This window comes from Cynocephalus volans, chromosome 2 (genome assembly GCF_027409185.1).
Source record: "Cynocephalus volans isolate mCynVol1 chromosome 2, mCynVol1.pri, whole genome shotgun sequence".
Lineage (NCBI taxonomy): Eukaryota > Metazoa > Chordata > Mammalia > Dermoptera > Cynocephalidae > Cynocephalus > Cynocephalus volans.
This window is the reverse complement of record NC_084461.1, coordinates 63390118-63417543: the sequence shown is the minus strand read 5'-3', so window position 1 is coordinate 63417543 and position 27426 is coordinate 63390118. Positions and strand designations below refer to the sequence as shown.

Here is a 27426-nt window from a genome sequence, read left to right as displayed (position 1 = left end):
TTTTCTTTATTTCATGAACACAAACTCCTAGCATAAGAAGCTTTATTACAACATATACAGATTTGATACAGTTGTTTACAAAAAATCTAGATTTTTTTCAGCTAAATAAATTAAAAGGTCTTTTGAGAAAGTTGGCTTAGAGAAACGGTATTTTTCTTTCAAAACTGTGTTTTCACACTGAGTTCTAAGAGAGGTCACAGACATGCTTGTATTTGACAAAGTCACCCTCGTCTAAACAACAGTAAGAGCTCTGATATCTTTAGTGGAGCACAAAACTCTGTTTCTTAAAGCCTAATGCTGAAAGACATGTTATATGCAACCTAGACAAAATTTCTATTTATATAAGAGGCCTCTCTGAATAAATCGCAGAAATAAATGCAGTGATTTGTTTTCTTGATAAAGAACTATTTAGCATTGCTTAGCATATTATTCTGTAGTTTGGGAACAGGAATAATAATTCTTTCCTTGAAGATAGCCAGGTCCCTCCCCTTCTGAAGAATAATGTTGGTTACCCCCCCCCCCAAAATCAAAATAGGCCAGCACCAAATGAAATATTAGTTTACAAAAAATAAACTTAGCTCTTATTTCTTAAAGATCTACAACCCAGACTTAATAAATTAACTATAAAATCAGAAGCTTTGTCAACTACAGTATAATTTAAAAATCCATTTTCAACCTGTGGGGGTGGGAAGGAGGGTAATCTCACACTGATCATCATGAACTTCATGAATTTCATCAAAAGAAAATACTTTTTTTCCAGCTTGTATTCGCCTTCAGAGGTGAGCTGTAGATTTCCTTCTGTGATGCTTTAAAGCAGAATACCCATGTTGAGGTCTTTCCAATGAGCGCAGCATGTAAAGCACTAAACTGTTTTCAGATCTGAAGAGACCGCACGGAAAGAACTCAGACCTCTCTGAAAGAGCCAAAAACCAAGCAGTTGTCTCACTGATCATGTCTACTCATCCTTAACAGGACATTACATTGAGCTTTTTAATTCACAGATTTTATGTTAGTCCTTTAGAACCCAATGCCCATGTTTCAGTTCAGAGCGTCAGGTTATTCAATCTGCCTTCTTGGTGCAAGTTCCTTGGAGGTCTTGTAAATTTATCTTTGACCTGTGGCAGAAAAAGACAAAGTAGCAATTAACAAAATAACAGGAACCCAGAATTTTAATTTGGGACTATTGTATCTGAGTAGTGAGTTTTTACACAGCATATTTTTTTTTTAAAGAACAGGGAAAACACGTTGAATGTATCTTTAAATCTCACCTGTTGTGAATCATGTGACTTCTGACAAGATGTCCTGCTGCCAATGCTGCCATCAGTGACAATTCCCCAGCCATTACTGTACCACACACAATTCGGGCAAGCTGCCGGGCATTTTCCCCAGGATTGTCTTCGCATGCTCCTTGAACACCTAGCATCTGTAGTCACAGGGAGACACAGCGAGATTCACCTTTCAAGTCATGAGCAACGATGTATTACTAATACTAAATCAACTAAAATAAGGGCAACAACAATGGCATCAGAATAGAACTAGACCCACTGGAAGTCTTCAATTTCCAAGATTTGACAGCGAGGACTGAAAATGCATATATCACAGCTAACATAACATCCACAGCCTGACTGTCAGTGCCCTTACTCAGGGCAGACAAACATTCATTTGCTCTCTTAATCTATGTTGTCAATTTATTAAGCATATGCCTGAACATGCTTATTTGGATATACTGGATTAGGCTGGTGAGACACAAGAGAGCAAAAAGATCAGATAAAATATAAAGGTGAGTGATACATAGTGTCAAATAGATAACGGAGAGAATACCAGGAGTGAGAACCAGGCCTGAGGTCAGTGGACCCTGTGCCTGATGCGTCATACCTGCAAACAGGCTTGCTGAGGTAGTAGGTTGGTCCCACCACCTACAGTTCCTATTTCTATAGACGGCATGGTACAACTGATATACAAATCTTCATTTGTGGGACCACTTGCTTCCATTAAAGTAATACAGTTTGAACTACCAACATTCTGTGCCGCATCCTGAAAAAAAGAAAAAAATATGCAATATACTTCCTTCACTTAGAACAACATAGCAGAAGAGAAATGGAGGCTGGAGTGCTCACCTGCCCACAGGCAATGTAGATAGCTGTGACAATGTTTGCTGCATGGGCATTGTAGCCACCTATGCTCCCGGCCATGGCAGAGCCCACCAGATTCTTGTTAATGTTTACATCGATCATAGCTTCTGTAGTAGTTTTTAAGACCTAGAAAACAGAGTTGTGTACATTTTACATCTTTGCCCAGAAGATTCAGGGGAGTACTACCCAGATCTATCTTTCTGTACCTCCAGAGAAAAAGGGAGTTTAGATGTGGCCCCATTTAAGCCCTGTCCTCGATAAAAAGATTATCAGTAAGTTTGTTCCTATGAATGCCACACATAGAAAACATAACCCTATATATTTAAGTTTATTTACAACATTAATACTCCTTTCCCCAATTTTTAATCCAATTAAAGATTACAAAATAAAAAAAATAACAAAATAAAAAATTCATCTGATCACTTACTTCTCTGACCACCTTGGCTGGAATGACAGCTTCACAAACAACAGACTTTCCTCTTCCCTCTATCCAGTTTATAGCAGCAGGTTTCTTGTCAGTACAATAGTTACCACTAACTGCTAGAATCTGCATTTCAGGGAAATACTCATGAAGTTTTGAAAGTGCTTTCTCTGTGCCCTATTAATAATAACAACAACAAATCACATTAAAATGCATAAAGTATTCATCTTTACAGATCAGAAGGGTTTATTTCTATCTATGAAGTATTTCTAAATACAACAGATGTACTTCAAAGAAACTGAGCACAAAACTAACATTTTTTTTTAACCATCACAGTGACAAATTTCTCGGTCAGGTATAGATTCATAATGTGTTTCCTTCTAGGTATGAAAACCAAGTTCTTTGTAGTTATTGATGAACAGAATATAGACAAAACTACCAAAAAGAGAATGTTAAAAATACTCAATGAGAATATAAGAAACATTAATTCATGTGTCACTGGGGAGTGAGTAACTCAACCCATAATCAACATGTAATAAATTCCCTCTTCTAGTTATTAAACTGTTACCTTAAAAAAAAAGCCCAAGTTACCAAGTCTGTAAAGAGAAGTGGATCATTAAAGTCAATCTTGTTAGTAGAAAGTTGCTGGGATTTATATTACATAAAACATAAATAAGCCTTCCGACGACTTCCAGTTGAATGAAATTAATTCAATTACCAACTCATACCCCAATAACCCAAAACATGTTTACTGGCAATTAAAAAGTTTTTTGTGGTAAAATACACATAACATAAAATTTACCATCTTAACCATTTTTAAGTATACAGTGGTAAGTACATTCAAATTACTGTGCAACTAATCTCCAGATCTCTTTTCATCTTACCAAACTAAAACTCTATATCCGTTAAACAACAATTCCCCATTCCCCTTCCCCTGACCCCTGATACCACCATTCTTTTTGTCCCTATGAATCTGACTACTCTGGGTACTTCATATAAGTAGATTCATATAGTATTTGTCTTTTTGCGACTTATTTCACTTAGAAGAATGTCCTTAAGGTTCATCTATGTTGTACCATGTGTCAGAATTTCCTTCCTTTTTAAGATTGAAAAATATTCCATTATACTCATAGGTGCACTCATTTTATTTGTCCATTCATCTGCCAGTGGAATGAACAGTGCTGCTATGAACATAGATGTACAACTATCTGAGACTCTGCTGCTTTCAATTCTTTTGGGTAAATACCCAGAAGTGGAATTTCTGGATCTATTTTTACCCTATTTTTTAAGTTGTTGAGAAACCATCATATTGTTTATTGGCAGTTTAAAGCTTAATACATTTAATCACCATCCTCTCTCTTTTGGAACAGTCCTTCTAAACACACACAGTAAACTGTGCAGCCTGACTAATTGAATTTCATATTTCACATTTGTTTCTGATAAATAACAAATATCAGTGGGATAAAATGTAAGCCATACACCAACTCCTTATGAAATCACTAAAATAAGTGAACTATACACATAAACTATATCTGGCTTCTTAAAGACAAGTCTCTGGAAAAGATCAGCTTCAAAGTTTACTGAACCAAGTTTTGAAGTGTTAACCCCAAGATTCTTCCCAGCCCTTCTGAGTAGACCCAGAATATGTATAATGCCAAATATAAATTAAATATATCAAATATAATTAACAGCAATCAAGAAATGCCTGATTCCCTGTACCAGCCAGCCGCCATAAAACAAAAACAGAAATGTCTGATTTATATAACAAGAGTTACCTCAATTAGTATTTACCTTTCAATAAAAGTATTTTTTAATCAGTAACTCTTTGAGTATGTAACATATGTACATGGTACATAAATAAAAATAGACGGATATAAACAGCAAGTCCTGTCTCCTCGCCACCCAGTTCCTCTCTCCTGGCATAATCATTCTTACAAGTTCCATGTCTACCCTTTCAGATACAGTCTATCTATACTCACCTTCGAGATCATGTTCATCCCCATGGCATCTCCTGACTTGGACTGGAAACGGATATAAAGATTGCGACCAGCCATACTCATATGAAGTTTCTGTAGACGTGCAAATCTATAAACAAAAGCAGCAAAGATAGTATTCCTTTAAGAAGATGGAAATTATCTTAAAATCTAGTTCAGTCACATCATTTCATGCATAAGAGAAACCTCATGGAAATTATTTTCTTCCTTAAATAAACAATACATGAAGGATACTATTTCAACTCTGTCTATTCTTAGATGCTATGAGAAAAGAGGGCTGTAGACAGTCATTTCTTAATAGACAAACTTAAAAAGTCCAAATAAAAACTAAAAATATTAGCTCAAACTATACTGGGGTTATTATTTGTATTGATTATGCTTCTTTGTAAATTCAGCTTTCTGTATTCTAAGTAAATCTACTGTACTAATACTTCTATCCTGCTTGGAAAATCTTTTTTCTAAGATAATTTTCCCCTAGGGCAAAGTAACAGTCTAATTAAATTTACTAGCTCTTTACTTTTTTTTTCAACGCATTTTCATCTATGGAGGTATTCATTTGAATCACTAATGTCCCCCCACTCTTCCAATAGAGCATAAATGTCACTCATTTTGAATGAATGAATTTAAAGTTAGTATGTTATGTTATCTTAAGCAGGCAACATGTTAAAAATTCTGTTTAGCAATTACAGAAAATGGCACTGATTCTGAAATCAGCATAAACATACATATAAATCCACTCACACACCTGCTGGTGCTGTCAAATGCCTCCTTTATCACTGTGAACCCTTCAGGTGTTTCAAGCCAGGCCTTCACTTCTGCTGAGTCACAAGCACGGGGAAGACGCACCACTGGGCCACGAGTCATCCCGTCTGCAAGGACTCGGCTGCTGGCACCTCCACCAAGCTACACAGGGTATATTACAGAAGCACATATTAATCCTGAAAACACTTCTGCTTGTCCCAAAAGGTGTCCTTGCTTGGCCCCAAAACTCTTCTTGTTGCCTTGCCTAGGGTGTATTTTCAAACAGCCAAATATATAAATGCCAACTTACACCTATTGCTCTGCAGCCTCTATTAGTGCTGGCCACAAGACAACCTTCTGTTGTTGCCATTGGAACCTGAAATTCTTTTCCATCCAAACACAGAGGTCCTGCCACTCCAACAGGGATGGGCATATATCCAATAACATTCTCACAACAAGCTCCCATCACCTAAAAGGTAAAGTCAGGCACCAAGTGAAAATCTATATTGTAATACACAACTCCTCTCAGCCTTTGTCATTAATAACTTTCTTCAAACTTAATTCTTTAGTATATTTTTCAACAGAATTTTTTATTTACTCTTTAAAAGTGTTTAAAATACTAAAGTCTTTGAGTAAGGACAATAAAAACAGGAAAGATTTTGAATTTATCTGATCTACATCATAAGCAGAATATAAAATTACAGTAAAATGATTTAAAAAGGAAAATGTTTTATAAAACTACGTATAAAAAAAATTAGTCAGGAAAAAAAGACTAAAAAGCTACAAAGCAAACCTTCTCTAATCAAGAGAATAACATACCAAGGAGTAATTATAGTCCCTATAAGGTAGGTACTGGAGAGAAGAAGGCTCTGGAAGCTTTTCGGAAAGTAACTGTCGGCGAATAGATACACCTCGTTCATGGGTTTCCATCAGAGTTTCCAATTTGTAAGCTGGAATATGCTTAGCCTTAACTAATTGGATGATCTCTGCATCACTAAGGAATTTTGCACCTTTCTAAAGAAATGGAAAAAAAATAGGAGGGGGGTGAGAGAGGGAGATGACAGAAGGACTGTACTTCATATCATTCACAATAAATAAACCATTTAATACAAATGATGATAAAATATATAAATCTTTTCTATTATATCACTGTTGTTTTTTCATACAAATATACCCCTGCAAAATAAAGTTTATTCAATAAACAATGCCAAATGAAAATAATATACATACCATATCAAAGTTTTTACTATACAAAGATAGACTTGCATTAATACACAGTAAAAAGAAAAATAAATGTGATTTAGCAAGTATGTTAGATGTAACAGCTATTGTTCACACTCCAGTAAATTATTATATATATTTTATTTTTAATTTTTTGAACAGGAAGTATACTCACACAGTTAAAAAAACTAAAGAATACAAAAAGATATATAACAAAGTCTTCCTCCCAACCCTATCTACCATCTTCCCAATTCTTTGCTACCTGTACTCAATAGGTAAACAGGTAGCCATTGTTTTACTTTATTTATTCTTTTTTTTGTGTGTGTGGCTGGCCAGTACGGGGATCCAAACCCATGATCCTGATACTGCATATGTATACATATGAGTATAAATTCACATAAGTGTTGGGTCAAAGGGTATGCATACTTATAATTTATAAATTTATATCTTTATAAATTTATTTTTAATAAATACTGCCAAATTGCCTTCTCACCAGCAAAGTACGAAAATGCCCTTCCCCACAACCTCAACAGAGTATATCATTAAACTTTTGGATTATTGCCAATCTGATGAATAAAAACACTTCAAGTATAGTTTTAATTTGCATTCCTTTTAGAATGAGGTTGATTTTACTTTCACATTTTTTAAGAACCACTTGTACTTCTTTTTCTACAAATAGATTGATGATATTATTTGCTCTTTTAAAAATTTAGATTGCTAGTCTCATCAATTTGTAAGAGCTCTTTATATATTACGTTGGGGAGATTAGCTGTTTAGTCTTAGATATAAATTGCTAATATTTCCCCTGGTTTATTAGTTGTCTCTTGACTCTGCTTGTGGTGGTGATATACATACATATATATACACCCACACCCACACCCAAAATCACTCCTCTCCACAAAACTGGCACCTCAGGTCAATAATCTCAAGTAATTCAATTCTGTGAATACTACCTGTGGGTTTATTCAAGGATTTTTGCAAACATTAATATTAGTCTAATTTTTCCAAAGAATAAGATAAACATTACCTGGCATTGTGTACTACCAATGCAAATTTACTCATTCTTTTAAAGTTTACTGAGCACTTACTAAATCCAAAGCCCTCTCAAGACATGGATTCAACCTTCTAAGAGTTTTATGTCTAATAATGGACATAATCATGTGAAGATGTGATATAAGCAGCAAGGTTCAAGTACCATTAAAAATGCATGTAGAGAGGAAGTGTATGAACAGAAAAGTTCCCCATATCAGCCAGCTGCCAAAAATAAATAAATAAAACAGAAGAGAAGTTACTTCTGTTGGGAGATTTCCTAGAGAGGGTAACATTTGCCCTAAAGATATGAACATCTGGAGAGGGGAAGGTCCCTCAGGTGACAGGAACCCAGGGCTGGGAAACATGTTCAGAGAACAACAACTAGGTTCAGCTCAAAAGTATATGATTAATGCAGATGAAACACATTCAAGCATATAGCATTCTGCCTAACCAAAATACGTTTTCAGTATATAAGTTGAGTGCTGATAAATTCGGCAGCTAACCAATAGACTACTTGTATCTTTAAAGTTGGAAGTTCCAAACTTCAGATTTTCTTATGAATAAATGTAGAACCATTCAGCTGACAGACCTTACTCAGAACAAAACCTCTTTAAAAGTAAAGACAATGTCTGGAAGATCACAATGTTCAGCTATTTAAATTGCAAAAAAGCAGCACATGTTAATCCTGAAAAAACTGATCTTTGGCTAGTCGGTATTCACTCGCCATCTGGACCAGCTTGTTTTAGAGCAGGACCCAGAGGCAGAAGACTCAGGCTACAAGTCCCAGCTCTCCTACTCTGCTGCAGGACTGCCCTCTACAAGCATGAGAGTTCATCTGTAAAATAAATTTCCCTGTTCCACAGGCTGATCAATGGAAACCAACCAGTGTTTATTTACTTACAACCTTTTGGGTACAAGTCCTTGCCCTCAAATAGTATACAGCCCAGCTAAGAAGACCAGCTCTCAACAAGCACTGTAAGAGGAGAACTCAAAAGGCTTTGGGTGAAAAACTTTATCACTGCATACAAATATAGTGTCATGAAGTCCTGGCAATTTTCTATTAGGTTCATTCATTCAGCTAATGAAACTATTTTTTCATGCTGACAACTACCTATTAACAAATCTCCAAAGTGAGAATCATTTAAGAGGGGGTTCTGGTCAAGATCGCGGAACAAACAGTTCCCAGCGTCACTCTCTCCCACAAATCAACCAATTTACAAATATAAAAATGTATCAACAGCCAAGCTGGGGCTGCTGGAGCTCAGGGGAAGAGGAGAGACCCACGGAGTTCATGGAGATTGGAGAAACTACGATGAGAAAAAGAAAAAGCTGAGCATTTCGGGCCGCGGCTGCTTTATGGCTCGAGCTGATGAGCTCATGGAGCAGGAGCCAGCAGAAGCCGCAGCTGTGCCCTTCAGATGGAGTTGCTTGGAGGTGGCAGGGGAAAAGAGGGCCTTGGCAGCCCCGAGGACAGCAAGACCACTAATAGGGTTCACGTGGACCCGCGCAGGAGCAAGGAGCCAGAACAATCAGAAAAAAAGGAGCCACTCAGAGGCTGGTGAGTCATCGCAAGGGACGCACTGGGCCGGTCCTATAGGAAGTGTTTGGAGCAGGGACGGTGGGCGAGATGGGAACACCAGGAGAACACTGGGACACAGCAAGGACAGACAACCTGCCCCCGTATCAACACAGAACCACTCAGAGGAGACTGGTCAGGAATGCAGAATTGCATGGGGTGCAGTTTGATGAAAAAACTCAGGCCCAGATCAGAGATTCTACAGAACACAGATCCACCGGGTCTCTGGAGAGCCGGAAGTACCTATAAAATCAACCTTTAAACTCTGAGCTGCACAAAAAGCCTTCCCTAGGGAAACAGCACCAAAGCAGCAATTTAAACAACCACACACTCAAGTACTGGTTCCCAAAGGAAGTTCCCCGTTAGAAGCAAAGGACAAAAAATTAGTTCCAGCCCAGGCACACCACCATCACCTTGGGGCCTTCCTGGGAACCAAAGGCTTGGATCTGGGAACCGGACCTCACTCTCACTTCCAGGCAAACTGTGCCAGCACCTCGGGCCCGCCTGGGGTCCCAAAGCATGGAGATGGGGACTGGACCTCTCTCCCACAACCAGGCACACCGTGCCAGCACCTCGGGGCCCGCCCAGTGACCTGAGGCAAGAAGGGGGACCGGACTTCTCTCCCACAACCAAGCACACCATGCCAGCACCTTGGAGCTCACCTGGGGACCCGCGGTATGGAGAAGGGGACCGGACCTCTCTCCCAAGACCAGGCACACCTAGCCAGCACCTTGGGTCCTGCCCAGTGACCCGAGGTATGGAGCTGGGGACCAGACCCCCCTCCCCCAACCAGGCACACCAAGCCAGCTCCTTGGGTCTCACCTGGTGACCCGAGGCATGGAGAAGGGGACTGGACACACCTCCCACAACCTGGCACATGGCGCCAGTGACTTGGGGCCTGCCCAGGAACCAGAGACATGGAGAAGGGGAACAGACACACCCCACAACCAGGCATACTGCCAGTGCCAAGGAGCATACCAGAAATAGCACCTCCATGTAGGTAGCCCACTGCAGCCTCCACAATAACCATGGCTGCTGCGAAAGCGACTTGACACCACAAGTACCATGCAAATGGTCCACCAACCACTGGAGTGCATTCACACAAAGAGAGTCACCAGCAGAATCAAAGAAAAGAGGATGTCTCTTTCCACAAAGCCCATTTCAGAGTGACAGAAGCAGCATCTGCTCTATGATAATATTGGGGGACCCAATCACATCTCTCAGCATTGGACAGATCATCTAGGCAACAAATTAACAGAGTAACCATGACTCTTTCAGGAGAGAAGAAATCTAGGGTAATGAGGGGGGGAGGAGGAGGGAATGGTGGAAGGGGAGAGATCGGACAAGGGGCATAAAGAATAATTATGATTTGTAACAATATACATATGCTAGTAATATTGATTTGATCAACATATCTCAATGTTCAACCCCCAAAATATGTATAATTGCTTTTGATTCAATAAATAAAAACAACAACAACAACAAAAAAGGGCTTTGGGTTCTAAAGAAAGATGATTTGAATAGAAATAAAAATATCAAAATCAAAGCAAATTCTTTATAAAAATGTAAAAATTAAACAAATGTAAGACCAAAACATTAAAATTTCCAAGTGAGGTTCATAGGGAAAAAAATCTGTAATTAAGATTCTAATGCCTACCCTATGTTTTGCTAACCCTGCATACAACAAAACAGTGAGGTACTGGTAATCATGTTAACAGGAATGAGGGAAAGGAAAGTGATAAGGAAAAACAAACACACCTCCAGTCTTACTCATATAAATTAAGAATTAACCTCAGACAAATACCACATGATCTCCCTTATATGTGGAATCTAAAACAGTCAAACTCATAAAAGCAGAGAGTAGAATGGTGGTTGCCAGGGACTGGGGAAAAGGAGAAATGGTCAAGATGTTGGTACAAAATTTCAGTTATGCAAGATGAAGAAGCTCTGGAGATCTAATGTATAGCAATGTTAACTATAGTTAACAATACTGTAATGTATACTTGAAATTTTCTATGAAAGTAGATCTTTTAAGAGTTCTTACTAAAGACAGAAAGAAAAAAGTAACTATGAGGTGATGAATATGTTAATTAGCTTGACTGTGGTGATTAATTCACAATGTATATATATTCAAAACGTCAAGCTGTATACCTTAAATATACACAGTTTTGTCAATTAAACCTCAATAAAGCCAGGAAAAAAGTGCATTTTACCAATAAAGGTATGAAAAAATATTTTTTAAAAAAGGATTAACCAGATTAAGCAGATATGAATGGAGAACAATTATCTATGCTAAAGCATAAGTGGATTCATATGGTCACATAGGCAGAACACCTGTTCAAATCTCAGGAAGGAAAATAAGCTTCCTCATGAACGTCAAGCTTACAAAACAAAACAAAAACAAACATTCTTTTATTTTTGAAACTCATCTCTGTGTTAAACCCTTTCTAAGCCTCAACACACATATGAGAAGAATACAGCAGTTGCTCATCTCTATGATAAGCAGTAGTAAACTAGAAAGTCTTGACTCTGGAGTCAGAAAATCTTGGACCCTGCCCCCAGCTTTACCATTTCCTAGATATATTACTTTGGGAAATTACTTAAACCTCTTTGAGCCTCAACTTTCTCATCTGAAAAATGGAGATAATTCCACCAACCCGTCAAGGTTGTGAGGAATAAATAAAGGCAACAGTATCTGTAAACCATGTAACATGATGCCTAGAACTTAGCAGTACTCAGCAGGTATTAATTTTCCCTTCCTTTAATAAAAAAGCTCCTTTTTAAAGAAAAACTCCAAGCTTGACTTCATGTTATTGTCCTCACCTCTGCATTCCCAAGTATCTGCAGACATTCTTCATTAGGCCGAGGCTCCCTGGGAAGTTCAACTTCAGGATCCTGTGTTACCAGCACCGATGGAGTATCGAGGAAAGATGAGTTACCAACCACAAATGTTGCTCTGTTTGAGGTGTCACTTTCAGCCACTAAGGGTTTTATAACCTCAACTGTTCAAGAGATCAAAAGAAATCTCACAACACTAAACATAATTTTTAAGATGGACTCAATTTTTTGACAAATTGGCAATGGAAGAATTAAAAGTGAAGAGAATAAAAAATTACCTTTTCTTTCTCGGTTTATCACTGTCTCTTCCTCCATTGAATGAAATTTCTGGTTATTCTTGACCAGCATAGGTTCACGTCTACAACAATTGTCTGGATCTTTCTTCTGTGTCACTACAGGAGATGTGATAGGGTTTTTTAATGAGAGTGTAGATTCTGTCTCTGCTTGCTCAAAGAAGATGTACTTGACAGCCAGAAGGAGAGCTAAACTTAGGGTAATAACTTGTTCAATATCCATGCTGACCATCCTAAATAAATGAAAGCAAATTAAAATGTTATTTAGAAATATAAAAGGCACAACTTAAACTATACAGCATAGAGTGCTATGATTAATACAAAACAAAGTAGATTTCAGTTAACTTACTTAGAGAGATAAAACTGCCAGAGGGAAACACTTGGTTCAATTCTCTTTGACACATTTTCATCCAGTCCTAAAGAAACCTTAGAATTTTCTGCTGTACTGTTTTGAGAAGGATCAGCTATCCAGCGACTATGAGCATGAACAAGAACCAAGCCTAGAGACTGAAATAAAATTTTTAAAATTATGTATCCTCTTCAAATCAGTGGAACCTAAATTTCTCATCCCTAGCAACTGGACAACCAGACACTTATTCCCGTGGCCTCCCCTTACCATGAAAAGAAAGTCCTCAAGCTTGCTATGTGATTAACTAAAGTGAAATCCCCACTGAACTATTGAAAACATCCCGAAGAACACGTTTTCAAAGAGAGATAAAGTGGAGGAACTTGAAAAATCTGTTTAGAGGAGAAAGACTAGTAAAGACCAAGAGCCTCAAAGAAATGAAGAACAAGTTAAGAAAAACAAGAAGAGGGTGAAATATAATTGAAAGAGCCAAAAATTATAGAAAGCAAACAGGAAGAGAATTAAAAAAAAATCAAAAAAGAATAACATTGGAACTGAAGATACTGAAGAGAGAATAAAAGTATGTCATTACCATAATCATCTTGACCCTCTGAGTTACAGGATTTGGTTTATTTTCTTCTTCTTCTAAAACTCGGGCAAAATGGCTGAGCTGCCAAATTGGACGACCCTCACGGCTTTCCCGCGAAAGCTACAAAGTAAGTCATTGTTATATTAGAAGGTACTGATTCTGTTTAGGTGAACTGAAATAATGAGAAATATTACTCTTCTACTAATACCATAAGTAAGAATTGCTCTCACCTCTAATACCAAGGACACACAAGCTGGGAAAAAGGTCATGAACACGAAGTAGTTGGCAAGAACTGACATGCAGCCAAAGCAGCACATAATTTCAAGTTGACGCACCCCTGCTTAGAGAAAAATTAAATGTATATCTAGTAACGTATATGTATTTTTGATGCTGCATTTATCACAAGGGCTCTTCCTGCAGGTAGACAAATACATGAGAATATTAGTACATTAAGCTCTTTGCCATCCACTGGAAATAGAACTAGCAACTCCAAGGTGATGCCAAGCCTTAGAAAATAGGAATAACTAAGGAACTCTAAGTCCCTCAAGGGTATAGAGCTTGTCCTCTTCTATGTCCCCAACATCACAATGACAGGCACAGTGGTAGTGTTTAATACATATCTGACAAACAAATGCATTTCCAATCTGCCTTTATCAAACAACAGTAGCTTGTTTGGAGACAAGGTATAGATCACAGGCTGCTCTACTGGAGCAAAACCACCCACAGTCATCCTATTAACCTAATCCCACTTGTTACCACAAAAGCAATTCAACTGTAAACAAAGGACTTTTTATAAAAGTAGAACATACTGCCAGTTATGCCATTCCTGATACAGTGTCATAATAAATATTTTTTGTGTTCCACTAAATTCTAATTTCAATATAACCTCTATGGTGCCTAATGAAGTTCTTACAATTTTGGTTACTTCACTGATCTGTTTGAAAAATATGATGCAAAATGTCAATTCAAGATTAAAAATTAATAAATATTCCAGTACAAAATTTTTAAGGTATCATTTGGTAATCTCAAATAAAAGACAATAGAATTATAGAGGCTGGAAAAGACCTCAGATTACCAAATCTTGCTCTTTCACTTCACAAATAAACTGGAGTATAATATAAAACATATTTCTGATGTTACTTAAATTAAATATAAAAATGCTTTAAAATATTACAATCATTCCATTTTCCTATAAAAACTGCTAACATGAATAACTAATACCAAAAACTCAGTTATATTTTATTTTCTAAATTAAGAATCTGACTAACAGAAGTATACGCTGTATTTTTTAAAAATTCAAAATTGATTACTCTCAAATGTGGACTTTCAAGAGACTAAAAAATTACAATAATAAAAGCATTATGAACCAACCTACATTTCAAACAACAGCTGAATATAATCTTTTCAAACTCGAGACCATGGAAACTACACTTGACCAGGGCTTTCACATCTTGACTATCTACTGTTTCTCTCTGCACAACAGTAACTCCTGTTGTTGCCTTATGTTCTCCCAGTACTCTTCCTGACTGTACCAAAGTCTCTCAATACCACTCTGTTATTACACAGAGACAGCACCAATCCATATACTTCCAAAAAGCTAAGACCTTTTCTTTCTGTACTGGCTTTTTCAAAGAGTTACTTCCTAGTTAACACTATGTGTTAAATCTATCCTTTCTTTCTAGTCTAAACCATATAATTTCTGTATAGCTGTAAATGTCTCCTCACTGGCTTCTCCACCTATAAATCTAATCACTTCCTTTGTCCACTTTTCTGACAATATCATGACAAAACTCATCACCCTACTGCTTTCCACATCAGTTTTAAATGAATAATCGTTTGTTTCATTGCCCATTACGACTTCCTGGCTAATCCTGTTCATTTTCTCATATACTCTTTTGCTTGAATAAAATCACAAAGATATATTTTCACCTGATCAACATTTTTCTTGAATGTAGTGATGGTTACACAACTGTATCTTTTTCAAAACTCATAAAATTGTACCCCCTCAAAAGTGAATTTTAAGGCATGTAAATAATTTAGAAAAAAATATTTTCTTTGCTACATAAAATTTTTGTTGAATGACAACAAATTGCTAAATAATCAGTCTTCCCTCAGAAAGTTAGAAGAAATGTTACATATTTAATACACTACCTAGTGAAAAGATCTCCACTAATTACAACCAACTCATAGATAATTTACTTCTTCTCAAAAAATGAGGACCCTTATTGAGGGCTCTAAGGCACCAGGAAATTCACTAGAACTGTAATTAACTAAGTATGGTCTTCATGAGAAAACCATAAAATCTAGTCCTAATGATTAGGAAACCTCCACAACAGCATGATATACTCATCCTAGCAAATTTCCATGCCAGGCCATAATTTTTATCCTATATGATGGAGTCCTATATTTGATATTTAATGTCTAATTCTCCACTATCCAATTAAGGATGAGGAAACATATGTGTAGAGGCTAATATGTTGGTTACTTGCTAAGATGTACTGTTTACTATATAATTAAATCTTCCCAACCACCTTACTTGGTGGATCGAACTCAGCTCTGTCCAGGAATTGCAAGAGTGTCTACTACATGACAATTAAAACATAAGTGACCAAGTCACTAACTTAGTCTAGGAGCTGAAAGGCACTTTCCAGACCAACTCTGGAATACAATCTTGGTTAAAAGCTAAACAAACAAACAAAAAAACCAACAAAAACACAACAGATAAAGTGGAACACAAAAAGAGAAGATGGCAAAAGTGAAAAATAAATCAGTAACCTGCTATTAAGTTTTCACCATAGCAAACAGACACAAAGTCAGATAAACCCACACACTAAAACAATTTTAAAAATTTAAGAGTAATTTAAAAGTCAGAATTTAATAACAAACAATGTAAATCTAAGATGTTCTTTTTTCTCTTTAGTGATATTCTTATTGTAAAATATATGAAAAATTGCTTACAAACCTGACATGGTACCAACTCCAATCACAAGACATTCAACAAGAGCATCAAGGGTGAATGTGGGACCTAGAATTGCCATTCCACGAGCAATATTTTCCCTTACTTCATCCTAAAACAGACAAAACATAGCAATGCGGGCAAGGTACAAAATAACTTTTAAAAATGTTAAAGAGCATCCTAAGGCTTACACTAAATCTAATTTACTACTCAAAGAATAAAATATTCAGTATAAGACTAATGGTTATTTGAGATACAAAGTGTGGTATAACAGAGAGGATTGAAAAAATCATATTTTTTTATGTTATAAATATGTTATATAATAAAATATATATTATATTATAAAATAAGTCATATTTTATATATATATATATATATATACATATATATATATATATTTATTTTATTTATTTTTTTTTTTAATACAGTGACCTGCTTCCCTTTCTACTGAATGATATTTCATTTCTTGGGAATAGTCCTTTGAGGTTTTACTTTAAATCTGTCATTTAAATCCCACATAATGAAATACTACAACATTTTATATTTTGGCCACCACTGATAGAAAAACTTAGTTGCAAATTTTTTATGAGATCATGTTAGTATAAAATATAAATCATTTCCTCGTCAATATGCTCAAATGATCATAAACATTCATCAATACATAATCAGGGCAGAACTACGTGCAATTTTATACTCAAAATACTCTAATGCAAGATTGTTAAAAATGTTGGGTTCTTTAAAGTGACTAATGAGTATCAAGATAAAACTTACAGTGGGAAATAATGCTAGTGTTAATTCAAGGGGTTAAAAAATAAATCTACCCTGAGGCTCTCTTCTATTAGATCCTGTCCTCCTCCCTAATATGTTTCACTAGGTAGATACTCTTGTTTATCTAAAAGTCATATTACCATACATAGTTTCTAAAAACCTTCAAAAAGGAAAATTAGTTTGGGTGCCCTTACTGGCCAGCTGCCAAAAAGAAAAATAAATAAAGGAAAATGAGGAAGAAAAGTTCAAATTCCAGTAGCTATGTGCCTTGGATTGAATGCCCCTCCCCCAAACTTAACCCCCACGGTGACAATATTAAGAGGGTGGGAAATACTATTATGGTAATTGAAAGGTGGGGCCTTGAAGAGGTGATTAGATTGCAGGACCATGCCATAATGAATGGATTAAAAATGATAGTCAGGTGTGGTTCTGAGGGCTTTAAAAAGAATGAGGTTTCTCTCTCTCTCTGCTCCACCATTTTCACAGTGTGATCCTCGGCCATCAGCACCACCACCACCACCAAGACTCTCAAATGTGTTCCCTGGACTCTGGACTTCCTAGCCTCCAAAAGTGTAAGAAATAAATTTCATTTTCTTTATAAGTTACCCAGTTCCAGGTATCTCGCTATAAGCAACAGAAACGGACTAATACACTATAGAATTACAATTGAGTCATTAGATAAATGGGACTGTTCTGGGAGCCTTATGAAGACCAGTATTATGACTTAAGAATTAAACTTAATCAGGCAATTCCTGAACTTCGGGCTATGAAGAGACTCTATGAATGCTATTAATGTAAAAAGGAGTACTATTACTTTCCTTTCTTATAAATAATACTTACCTGTGAGTTGGAACTGAGGGCAAACTTTGCTAATGCACTCGCTCTGGAAAGGTCAATCAAAAGTAGGAAAAAGGGCAAAGCTTCACTGGAAAAAAATGCAAGAGAATCAGGCACATTTAACAGGAGAAAAAATACAGTTTTAAAAAATCCTTTTTAAAACAAAACTTTTTTCTGCCACACATTGAATGATCCTTTAGTATGTTTACCTTTGTGTGAACCAAAAGGTATACCCTATACTTTTTTTGGCATCCTCATAGCTAAACATAACAGTTGCCCAAAATATTTGTTAAAAATATTTTTCTTGTTAAAATGTAAATATATTTACAACTGAAACACCTTTTGATAATTTTATGGCAAAATATTATCCTTAGTAAAAAAACATCTCCTTGAATTAGCATGGGGGAAAAAGGAGAATATATAAAAAAATTTTTCATTAATCACTACTATGGAAGGATAAACTAAAACTTCCTGGAGAGCAAATTGGCACTGTTAACACTAAAAAGCTCTTGAAAGAAAAAAAAAGAAAGCAAAGCTCTGAAAAGCAAAGCCCCTGTCCCACGCCTAGAAATGTATCCTAAGCAAATGATTATGAATATGAACAAAAATTTAGCCATGAAGATATTCATCACAGTGTTGTTTTAGTGGAGAAAACTAAATAACTAATCTAAAACTAAATAACCTAACAATCTAATATTAGAGGATTAATTAACCACAAAGGATTCATACACCATTGTATAGAATACTACACAGAAACTAAAAGCAATTTAGTTTAACAGTAAGGACATGTAAAGATGTTGATAAACTATTATTAGGCATAAAGAAATCATAAAATAGTATATATAGTACAATCTCAGATATTTTCTTTAAGTATAAAAAAAGTGGGAAAGGATATATACCAAAATGTTAAGTTATTAATTAACAGTAATTTAAAAATTATTAAAACAGCTAATAGTAAGATTACATCAAAATTTCCCTATATTTTTTACACTTTTGAAAATCTATACATTACCTTTATGGCATGGGGAAGAAAAGTTCTTAAAAATGTATTTTGAAAGAAAGTATAGTTAGGCTTTAAATACTTACTTCAAACCTGTCAATTCTTTATCTAAGAAGTGAATGACAACTGTACTGAAGACAAAACTTGAGAAAATTGTGAAGAGGCCAGCAATACCTAAAATGACAAAATTGAAACCTGAAAAAACTTTACCCTTTATTATACAAATAATAATTTTAGTCTCATATAATATTCTGAGCTAAACAATATTATTTTTCTCCAGATATTTAAGGTCTCAAATTTCAAAAAGTCTAATTTCCAACAATTAGAAAGGAAACTATTAAATGCATGCAGCACACTTTCAGCAATACCTACATTTCCAAACACATGATTCCAACAAACAAGTTTATTTCCACAGCAAATCAAAAATCTGATTGCACACAAAAAAGATAAATATATCTAATTATTACCCAAAATATATTTTGATCCAAGTTGACGTAAATTCTGGAACTGGAAGTAAATATACAGGATTGCTATGCATCGTGTTATTGTCAGAATTATAATGTCACTGCTCAAAACATCCTATTGAGAGAGATAGAAAAGAAAACTCCAATAGCTTTAGCTTTTAAAACAAGCAATGAAAAATAAGAATTTTTATTTTGTATGTGTCATTAATTTACATATTATCATGAGAACATAAAAGTAGGCACAATAAAAGTGCAATAAAAATATCAAACATACAAATCAAAATTTAAATCCAATTTTTAAACAATCAACCATGGTAAGCCAATATATCATCACAAGCATTTTTCACCGTTAGTTACTTATAAAAGATATATTTCTCAAATAAAGCCAATTACACTCCTTTATATAGAAAAGGCAAAAAAAAAAGTATTTCTGGTACATTTCCATACCATGTAAGTAAACAGAAATTTTAAGTTCATGAGTACCAAAATGAAGATTTTACTCATAACTTTTTGGGCCATATAAGATCTCTTTAGAAATTAAAAATGCAACTGACTTTAGTCAATTTCAAATTAATTTCACTAACCTCTTCAAACTTTGGACACTCATAATTCCAACCACAGATCTTATCGTTACCAGTAAACATGTTCATGGACATCATACAGATGGTCAGTGTCACTGTCCCCACTATTACTTCCCAGGGATGGGAGGCCACAAAGAGGCCATGCATTCGGAAAAGTCTTGACAACATTGGAGCTACAGAATCCTTGGACCCTGGAAGGAATAGCAAACATGAACACTTAATACATGGTTCACTATATTTTTAGGAAAAGACTGTAAGGAAAAGTGTGCTATAAACCCTGTTTTGTATGCACAGTGATAACTATTCAACAGTGTTCCTTATCATTCTGAAAAATAATTATAAAATTAAATTAAGAGGGTTCTGTTATTACTTCCTTACTCAAACACTTAAATCCTTTATTATTCACTGAACAACCAGCTTAAAAGCAGCCATTTCTTAACAACTGCATGAATCCAAGCATTTAAAATTAAACTAAATAAATATCTCAGCCCTTGTTATCTGAGCCAAGGAGAGCAATAAAGCAGAAAACAAAAGTGAGAAACAATTCACCTTTTCTAATTACCCAGATAAAAGCACCCTCTTCGTCATCCACATTCTGGTGACACAAAGAATCTACTTGTTGAGTGCCTGTAAATCGTGTTAATTTATAAGTTCCTCAAGGGCAGGGACCCATTACACTTTTTTGCTCTGTTCAACATACGGCATTATGTCACTAGCAAAATGATATTTAACAAACCTTCCTAATGCTGCCATCACCACAGAAGAGTCTTTTCCGACAGATGTTTCTACATTAATAAAAAAGTAAGAATTTTGCTGTGGTGGCTGCTTTCTTCTACTAGAATCATCAGTAATAGGGCCAGAAGACCAATCGAAAAGCATTAGACGTGAAAAGCTCTCAACTTCCACAGCTAATAAGCAAACGGGAGTAGAAGAGGATGGGTGGCTGAAGTATATGCCTATAGCATTCAAAAAAATTTCCAATAGAACATATAGAAGATTTTGATCTGACTACCATGACTAAATATCCTCATGTTTGCTGGCTAAATAATAATAATAATTTTGATATTGTGATTTTGAAAAAAAATCTTACATAGCCATCGGTCTTTACAAAGGAACTTGCAAGCCTTACTTACTTCTTACACTAAAATTAGTGCCAATGATAAAGCATAATAATTGCCCATAAAAATAAATTGAAATTAAGATTTATAAAAAGTCCACTGATTGCCAATTTATCAAGAATTCAAACGAATCTCTCATTTAGTAATAACTAAGAAAGTGATTCATCTATTGGGTACAGAAAATAATAAGGCAACAAATTAAGTAAAAGAAAGCATTCATCTACCTAAGGATTAGGAGAAAGGAAAAAAAAAGAGTAGCTTTTAGGAACCTAAGCAATTATCAAGTGTCATCTCACACTGCATCACCCTATATTCTCTACATTTCAACCATACCAAGCCACCAGCTAGATAAGTTTGGTATTCCATCTGTACATCACAACCTTTCTTCACTGAATCATTTAGATCATAAAATCAATTTTGTAAGAACAAACTTTTAAAAATATACTAGAAAACAATAATATAAAAAATAACTGTTGGGTAAGACATGTACTATGGGTAGGTATTATTTCCTGAAACTTCATGTTTCATGAAACCATACATATATGACTGTGTTCTGGCTTCCAACAGTTATGTATTTCTTACTGCAGGTCACAATTTTAAAAGGCTGGCAGTCACTAAGGGATATAATGTGGCACACAATTGCCTGTGTTTACTCATGCTTTTTCAAACTTCCATCCTGAGTCTTATTCATCATTTTACCCTCCAGCTCCTGGCACTTTATATATAGCACTGCTCAACAAATACCTGCTACATTTTTTGAAAATTCTTAAATTATAGTAGCATGCATTTTATTGACACATCTTGCAACAGACATAAAGATGACTTTTTTTTTAAGGCATCTAGATATGGATGTAACCCATCCCCTCCAGTTAAAGGCCAAATGCACAGTATTCAGGGAACACATTAATGGGGGATGGCGGGGGGGATTTCATTTTTTATATTATCCTGGAAAAGGACAAAAACAAAATAATGTACTTTCTATTAAATTAGCAGGGACTTGGAATGAAAGTCCTGAAAAGCTTTAATCATATCTTATTTTTAACTCTAGGTAATTACAACCAAAAGCCTCATAAAGAGGCTAAATTTTCATGATGGTATTCTATCACATAACTTCTTTCTTATATTTAAAACAAAACTGTACAAACTGGTCTCAAAGATCAACTAGCATCAATGTTCCTGAAAGTGAATTAACTACATGTTTCAAAACTAGGTCAAAATTTTTTTGACCCCAATACACACACACACACACACACACACACACACACACACACACACACACACACACACACACAAACCCTTCAATTCAGATTATTCCCTATCAAGTTAATATTATTCATCACTATTAAAAATTTAAGTGGAATTAAAATCTGAGCTGCTACCAGGAAGGAAACCCAATCTGATCACAAATTGGTTTAGCATGACAAACCCATAACTATACATTAAACACATTATGTTTCCCTCAAAATTTCATGGTGGCATTGTCAATTCTGTGACATTTTTTTCCTAGGTATAAAGTCATCTTTGCAACATTCAGGGAAAAAAGTTATACATGATCCTGTGAGCCACTTCCAAACAGAAAACCACACCTATCTGGAAATACACACTAAGCAATCATATGAAGGTGTGTCAAAAGTAACCATAATTATAAACAATCCCATTTCTCATGAGCACCCTCCCCATTTCCCTGCGATTATGCAAAGCATTTACATGCCATAGAATCCAATCTTCTACCTTCATCAGCAGTTGCAAGTGGCACTGGCACAATACAGGATAGCTCTTGCAAACTGAATAGACAGTATTTATGCCATGCTGCAATAAAAATAAATTTTACTTAAAGAAAACAAGGTAAATAGGCAACGTATGCCTTGCTTATTCAGACTGAAGTATGCTGTATACTTTTCACTTTTCACAGATTCTTTAAAAGAACGGATAATTTAAAATCACTGGAATCCTTAAACTCTAATCCAATCTGCAACAGAAACCACCTACCATGGCCAACTGCAGAAAAGGATGCTTTGGCACCCTATCCTGATTATTTCTTCCCACTCAGCATCCCTCCTATGTTACACATTCCAGTATTTGACTATATGCTATTTTACACTGCTCTCAAATTAATCTGTACACTTTGTCTCTTTGAAGGCAAGAACCATGTCTTACCATTATAGTCATTTTTAATCCTAACAGGATCTAGCAGTCTGCTGCTCAACCTCGTATCTATGGTGGAAAAAATCCTGCTCTGGAAATCAGAAACCTGGATTCTATACCCAATTTTATTGCATGCTATCTGTTTGTAAATCACATCTCCTCTCTTCATTCACTTGGGAAGCTAGAGTTCCAAAGTTCTCTGACAAAGACCAATATTAAGTGCAACCATATGAAACTGCTATATTTGTAGGTAATAAATACTCAAATTTCAAATATTGGCAATTTTATAAGAGGGTCAACCTCAACAGATATTGATTCCATATGGTGGCTATCTATCTATGGTCTAGAAACGAGACCATAAAAGAATAAAAAGAGTGAGCACTTGCACACACACACATTCATCTTGAAATGGTCATGCCACACAAACGACAATTTTCATCCTAACACTGTAATCTATGCACAATTTTTTTAACCTCCATGTTATCAATTCCCATTTGTCATTAATGCCAAGTTTATCATAAGTTCCGAAAAGACACTACAACAAAGAAAGCGTGCAAAATCCAGTCTATCCCCGAATTACACTCCTTTGTTAGATGATCTCTAAATTATAAAATGCTTTTCATCGCACGGAGGGAAAATAAATACACAAGTAAACAACAACAACAAAAATACATTCTACTTTGTGAGATGCTGAAATTATGCACGATTATTTAGTGCATGATTTAGTGCATAACAGAAACATGTTTCCTGTGATCTGTAAGGAGATCCAAGATATCCAAGAAGGCATATCCTCAAATCCTCAACTACTTCAAATGACCATTTAACATGGAGTACATCAACCTCCTCCCTACCGCAGAAATTCACTCTCCTATATTTGAACCTCCAGGATACGGTTTCCCAATCCAAACAAAATAATTCCAAAAAACCTACAGTGTTTTGACTAAATGACATCAGCATCAAGGAGACTAGGTCCCTTAGGAAAAAAAAGAAAAAGAAAAAGAATGATCCTTTGAGTCCTTGGGTGAGTCCCTACATTGGGCTCGCATCGTCCCAACCGGTTCTCACGGAAATAACCGGACACATCTACACCGATGCACGGTTCTTTCAAGGCTCTGAGTTAGCAGCATTTATGGAGATCTCCCCCGCCACTTACAAGGAAGGTGCTGACGAACAGCAGCGCCTGGGTGTGAACGCCTGGACCCCGCAGGCGCTTCTCCCGTCCCCTCCGTGGGCTGCCCGCCCGACCGCCCCCAGGCCCCCAGCATTCCTCCAAACAAGGGGCCTTCGAGGTCACCCTGCATAGCACCCTTTCCACCCCAATGATCGTGACTGCGCGGCCAGCACTGCCTACTTCAGACAGGGCCAGCGAACGTGGCTACGTCCCGCGGGTCCGCGATGGTGACGGCAGTCACGGAGGGGCTGGACCGCCGCTCGCCCCTCAGGCCTGGCCCGGCCCGGTCCCCCAGCTCCCAAGCAGTGGTGCCGGCCGCCGCTCGGCTCGCCGGGCCTCAAGGACGTCTCGCAGTCCCCGCGGGACGGGGCCGCCACACCCAAAAAGCACAACCGCAGCTCCCGCCAGGTCTGCAGGTCCTGTCGACAGCCACTTCGCAGGGCCGGGAGAAGCTCGAGAACCGCCACCAACACGGTCCAAATCCCGCTCCCACCCACCGCCGCCCCGGTCCCCCTTTGTGGCCACCAGCCGCCTCACCTCCCTATCTCACTAGAGGCCACCAAAGCCGGGCGCCGGCACTCCGCCTGTCTCCAGCCAACGGAGACGCGAAGCGGAAGGAACCCTCGCCTTGCGCACGCCCGGAGCCGGCCGAGCCTGCGACCAATAAGCGAGGATCGTCCGATCACCTAGCCAATCATCGGAAGGCTGCTCGGCCTGACGGCGCCTACGTCACGAACGGTCGCCTTAACAACCGCCCACAGCTCTCACCAGGGCAGAGAACCAGCACCGCACGATCTCTCACCATGGCTCGGCCAACCAATAGCTAGTCGAGGCCCAGCACTAGGACCTGCCTATTGGCCCAAGAGCCGTGGGGGCGCAAGCATGGAAGCTGCCCAGGCGAGAGCTATAGGAGATCTGGCGGGTGGAGTGTCCCGCCGCCCCAGGACCCGACCTGCGGTTGTCCCGATTGTGAGAGTACTGTGGGAGACAGTGGTAGGAAGCAGAATTGGAGCGTGAGGATAATCCCAGGGTCAAGGTTGGTGATAGAAAGCTCAGCCACTTAGTGGAAAGAGATTGAGGGAACTAGGAGTGGCCCTGAAAAAAGATGGATATGTAAAAGGGAAGGTGGCAGCGAGGTGGCAACCCAAACCCAAACCTCAAGCTGACCCATATCCGAATCCTAAATTGACACCTTCCTGTGACTTACGCATTAGTATAAATGACTCCAGTTACCGGCGGCGTCTCTCCTATGTGGGGCACCCATCTCACACTGTCGATTTTCTCTGAAATGTGCCTCTCCTGTGTAGTCTTCTCTGCATTCCCTGTGCCCTCCACCTGGTGCAGACCTTTATTATCTCTTGCTTAAAATAGTGCAATAGCCTCTCCTAACTGGTCTTCCCACTCTTGGGCGCTTCCACCCTCCAATCCGATCTGCACTATTGCCACAGTAATCTTCCTATTATGCCACAGGCCCAAATCATCAGGAGTTTCTTGTTGCCTACTGGATTAAAGAAACTGACACCACCAATATGGCTCCACCCCACATTTCTGGCATCTCTCTCACTATTTCCCTGTGTGAACTCCACATTTCAGCCAGCCAGAAGAATCTGGCCCTTCTTCAGTCACACCTTTTCACGTCCCTGCTTATGTTCTCTTTGTTTAACCTGGATATAACCATCCATTTTAATTACTGAAATCCCAACTATCCCTCAAGGACCATTTCATGTGCCACCTCTGTTCCTGATTCCCTCAAACTCATGTCATCTCTCCCTACTTTGAACACCCTTAACAGTTCCATAATATTCTGTGACTTGTCTTATTACCTTATGTGGACATTTCTTAAGGACAAGAAGTGTACCTCACTCAATTTTTAAAGCCCTATATTTTGAAACACAATACCTGGAAAATGTCATACACTCAAGAGGAGTTTTAACAAACTGTTATCAGTAACACCAAAGTCAAGGATTTGGATCCCTGTACAAGCCAGCCACCAAAAACAAAAAAAAAATTAAACTGTTACCTTGCTAAATTCTCATAATCCTTATAAAATAGGTATTATCCCCATTTTACTAAAAAAGTAAAAATGAAAGTTTGTTAAGCAAATTGCTGTAGATCACATGATAATGATTAGAAAAACTGGGATTTGAAACCAGTTCAACTATACTCCGCTCCTCCAATATAGGACTTTATTCATATCTCTTACCAAATACTTTTGAAACGCCCATTATGTACAGTGCACCATGGATGGCATGGGAGATATAGTGATAAACATGACAGACATGATATCTGCCTTTATGAACTTTGCATAGTGAAGAAAACTGAGGTGAACTAGCCAAAGATTGCAATATTCTATTATGAGCCTTGTCAAAAAGAAGAGAAAGTAAGAGTACATAGAAACTGTCATATTTTTAATGCCCCAAGCAGCCTAAGGGCCAGATATCTCAGAATTAGAAATTATGGACTGTAGAAGTGCTTACTTATATAAATTCAAATAAGGACTATAAAGCCGTTACTTCAAAAGCCTTTCAACCAAGATTTGGAAACTGTCATTCCCAAACTCTGCTTAATTGAGAACTCCAGTGGGTACCTGAGTTCAAAAGCAAGCAATAAAGAAAATCCAATTGCCGAGTTTTATGTTCTATATCAATACCAAAATGTATCTCAAAAGAATCTTTATTGCACTTTAATAATTTGTACTTAATGATAAATCATAAAATTTGTCATGGAAGCAACATAGAAGGGGAGTGGGGAGATGGAGTCAAGGAAATCTATGTGTCTTGTGTAAAGACTGAGCAAGCTCTGAGCAAAGAGCTTAAAAAAGTGTAATTTCAAGAGTGCCTTTAAAATAATGAATGATACACATTGCCATTTAAATCCACATCACCCTTAACATTTACTTGTGGAAATATGATAGGCCTCCAGTCTTCACTTTTCTTGCTTTTTGTTGTCATGTATCATGCTTAAAGATGGGAAATTATAACAATAATAATAATAAAATTTACATAGCTTTTTTTATGTGTCGACCACTTTTCTAAGTGCTTTTGATATAGTAACTCCTTTAGTTAATAGTCCTCTGAGGAAATATTACTAGAATTGCACTTTACAAATGATGAAGCTTCAGAAACAAAGTTAAATAACTCACCTGAATTCATGCAGTTTGAAAGTAGCAGAACTGGAAGATGAACTTTGGAATCTGGCTCCCA

General features: G+C 37.1%; 1 protein-coding gene across 1 annotated transcript; it reads right to left on the bottom strand.

Moving 5' to 3' along the window:
* Positions 1-541: 541 nt before the first annotated feature.
* On the bottom strand, positions 542-24844 carry HMGCR (3-hydroxy-3-methylglutaryl-CoA reductase). Its single transcript, XM_063086059.1, has 20 exons — positions 24761-24844; positions 19793-19980; positions 19212-19323; positions 18831-18918; positions 17748-17832; positions 16146-16251; positions 13414-13520; positions 13187-13303; positions 12598-12755; positions 12234-12481; positions 11941-12119; positions 6108-6302; positions 5599-5757; positions 5293-5450; positions 4533-4638; positions 2560-2730; positions 2118-2258; positions 1876-2034; positions 1269-1423; positions 542-1115 (listed from the first exon to the last, which is right to left on the bottom strand). Exons 2-20 carry the CDS (start codon positions 19955-19957, stop codon positions 1061-1063), a joined length of 2664 nt encoding a protein of 887 aa, XP_062942129.1. The 5' UTR covers positions 19958-19980; positions 24761-24844; the 3' UTR covers positions 542-1060.
* Positions 24845-27426: the final 2582 nt, after the last annotated feature.

Coding starts and splice junctions, on each gene's coding strand:
- HMGCR (XM_063086059.1), bottom strand. CDS start 19,957: ATGTTGTCAAGACTTTTCCGAATGCATGGCCTCTTTGTGGCCTCCCAT. Junction 13,521..16,145: donor TGGAGTTGGTACCATGTCAG/GTTTGTAAGCAA, acceptor TTCTCTAAGCAG/GGGTGCGTCAACTTGAAATT. Junction 6,303..11,940: donor AGATACTTGGGAATGCAGAG/GTGAGGACAATA, acceptor CCATTTCTTTAG/AAAGGTGCAAAATTCCTTAG.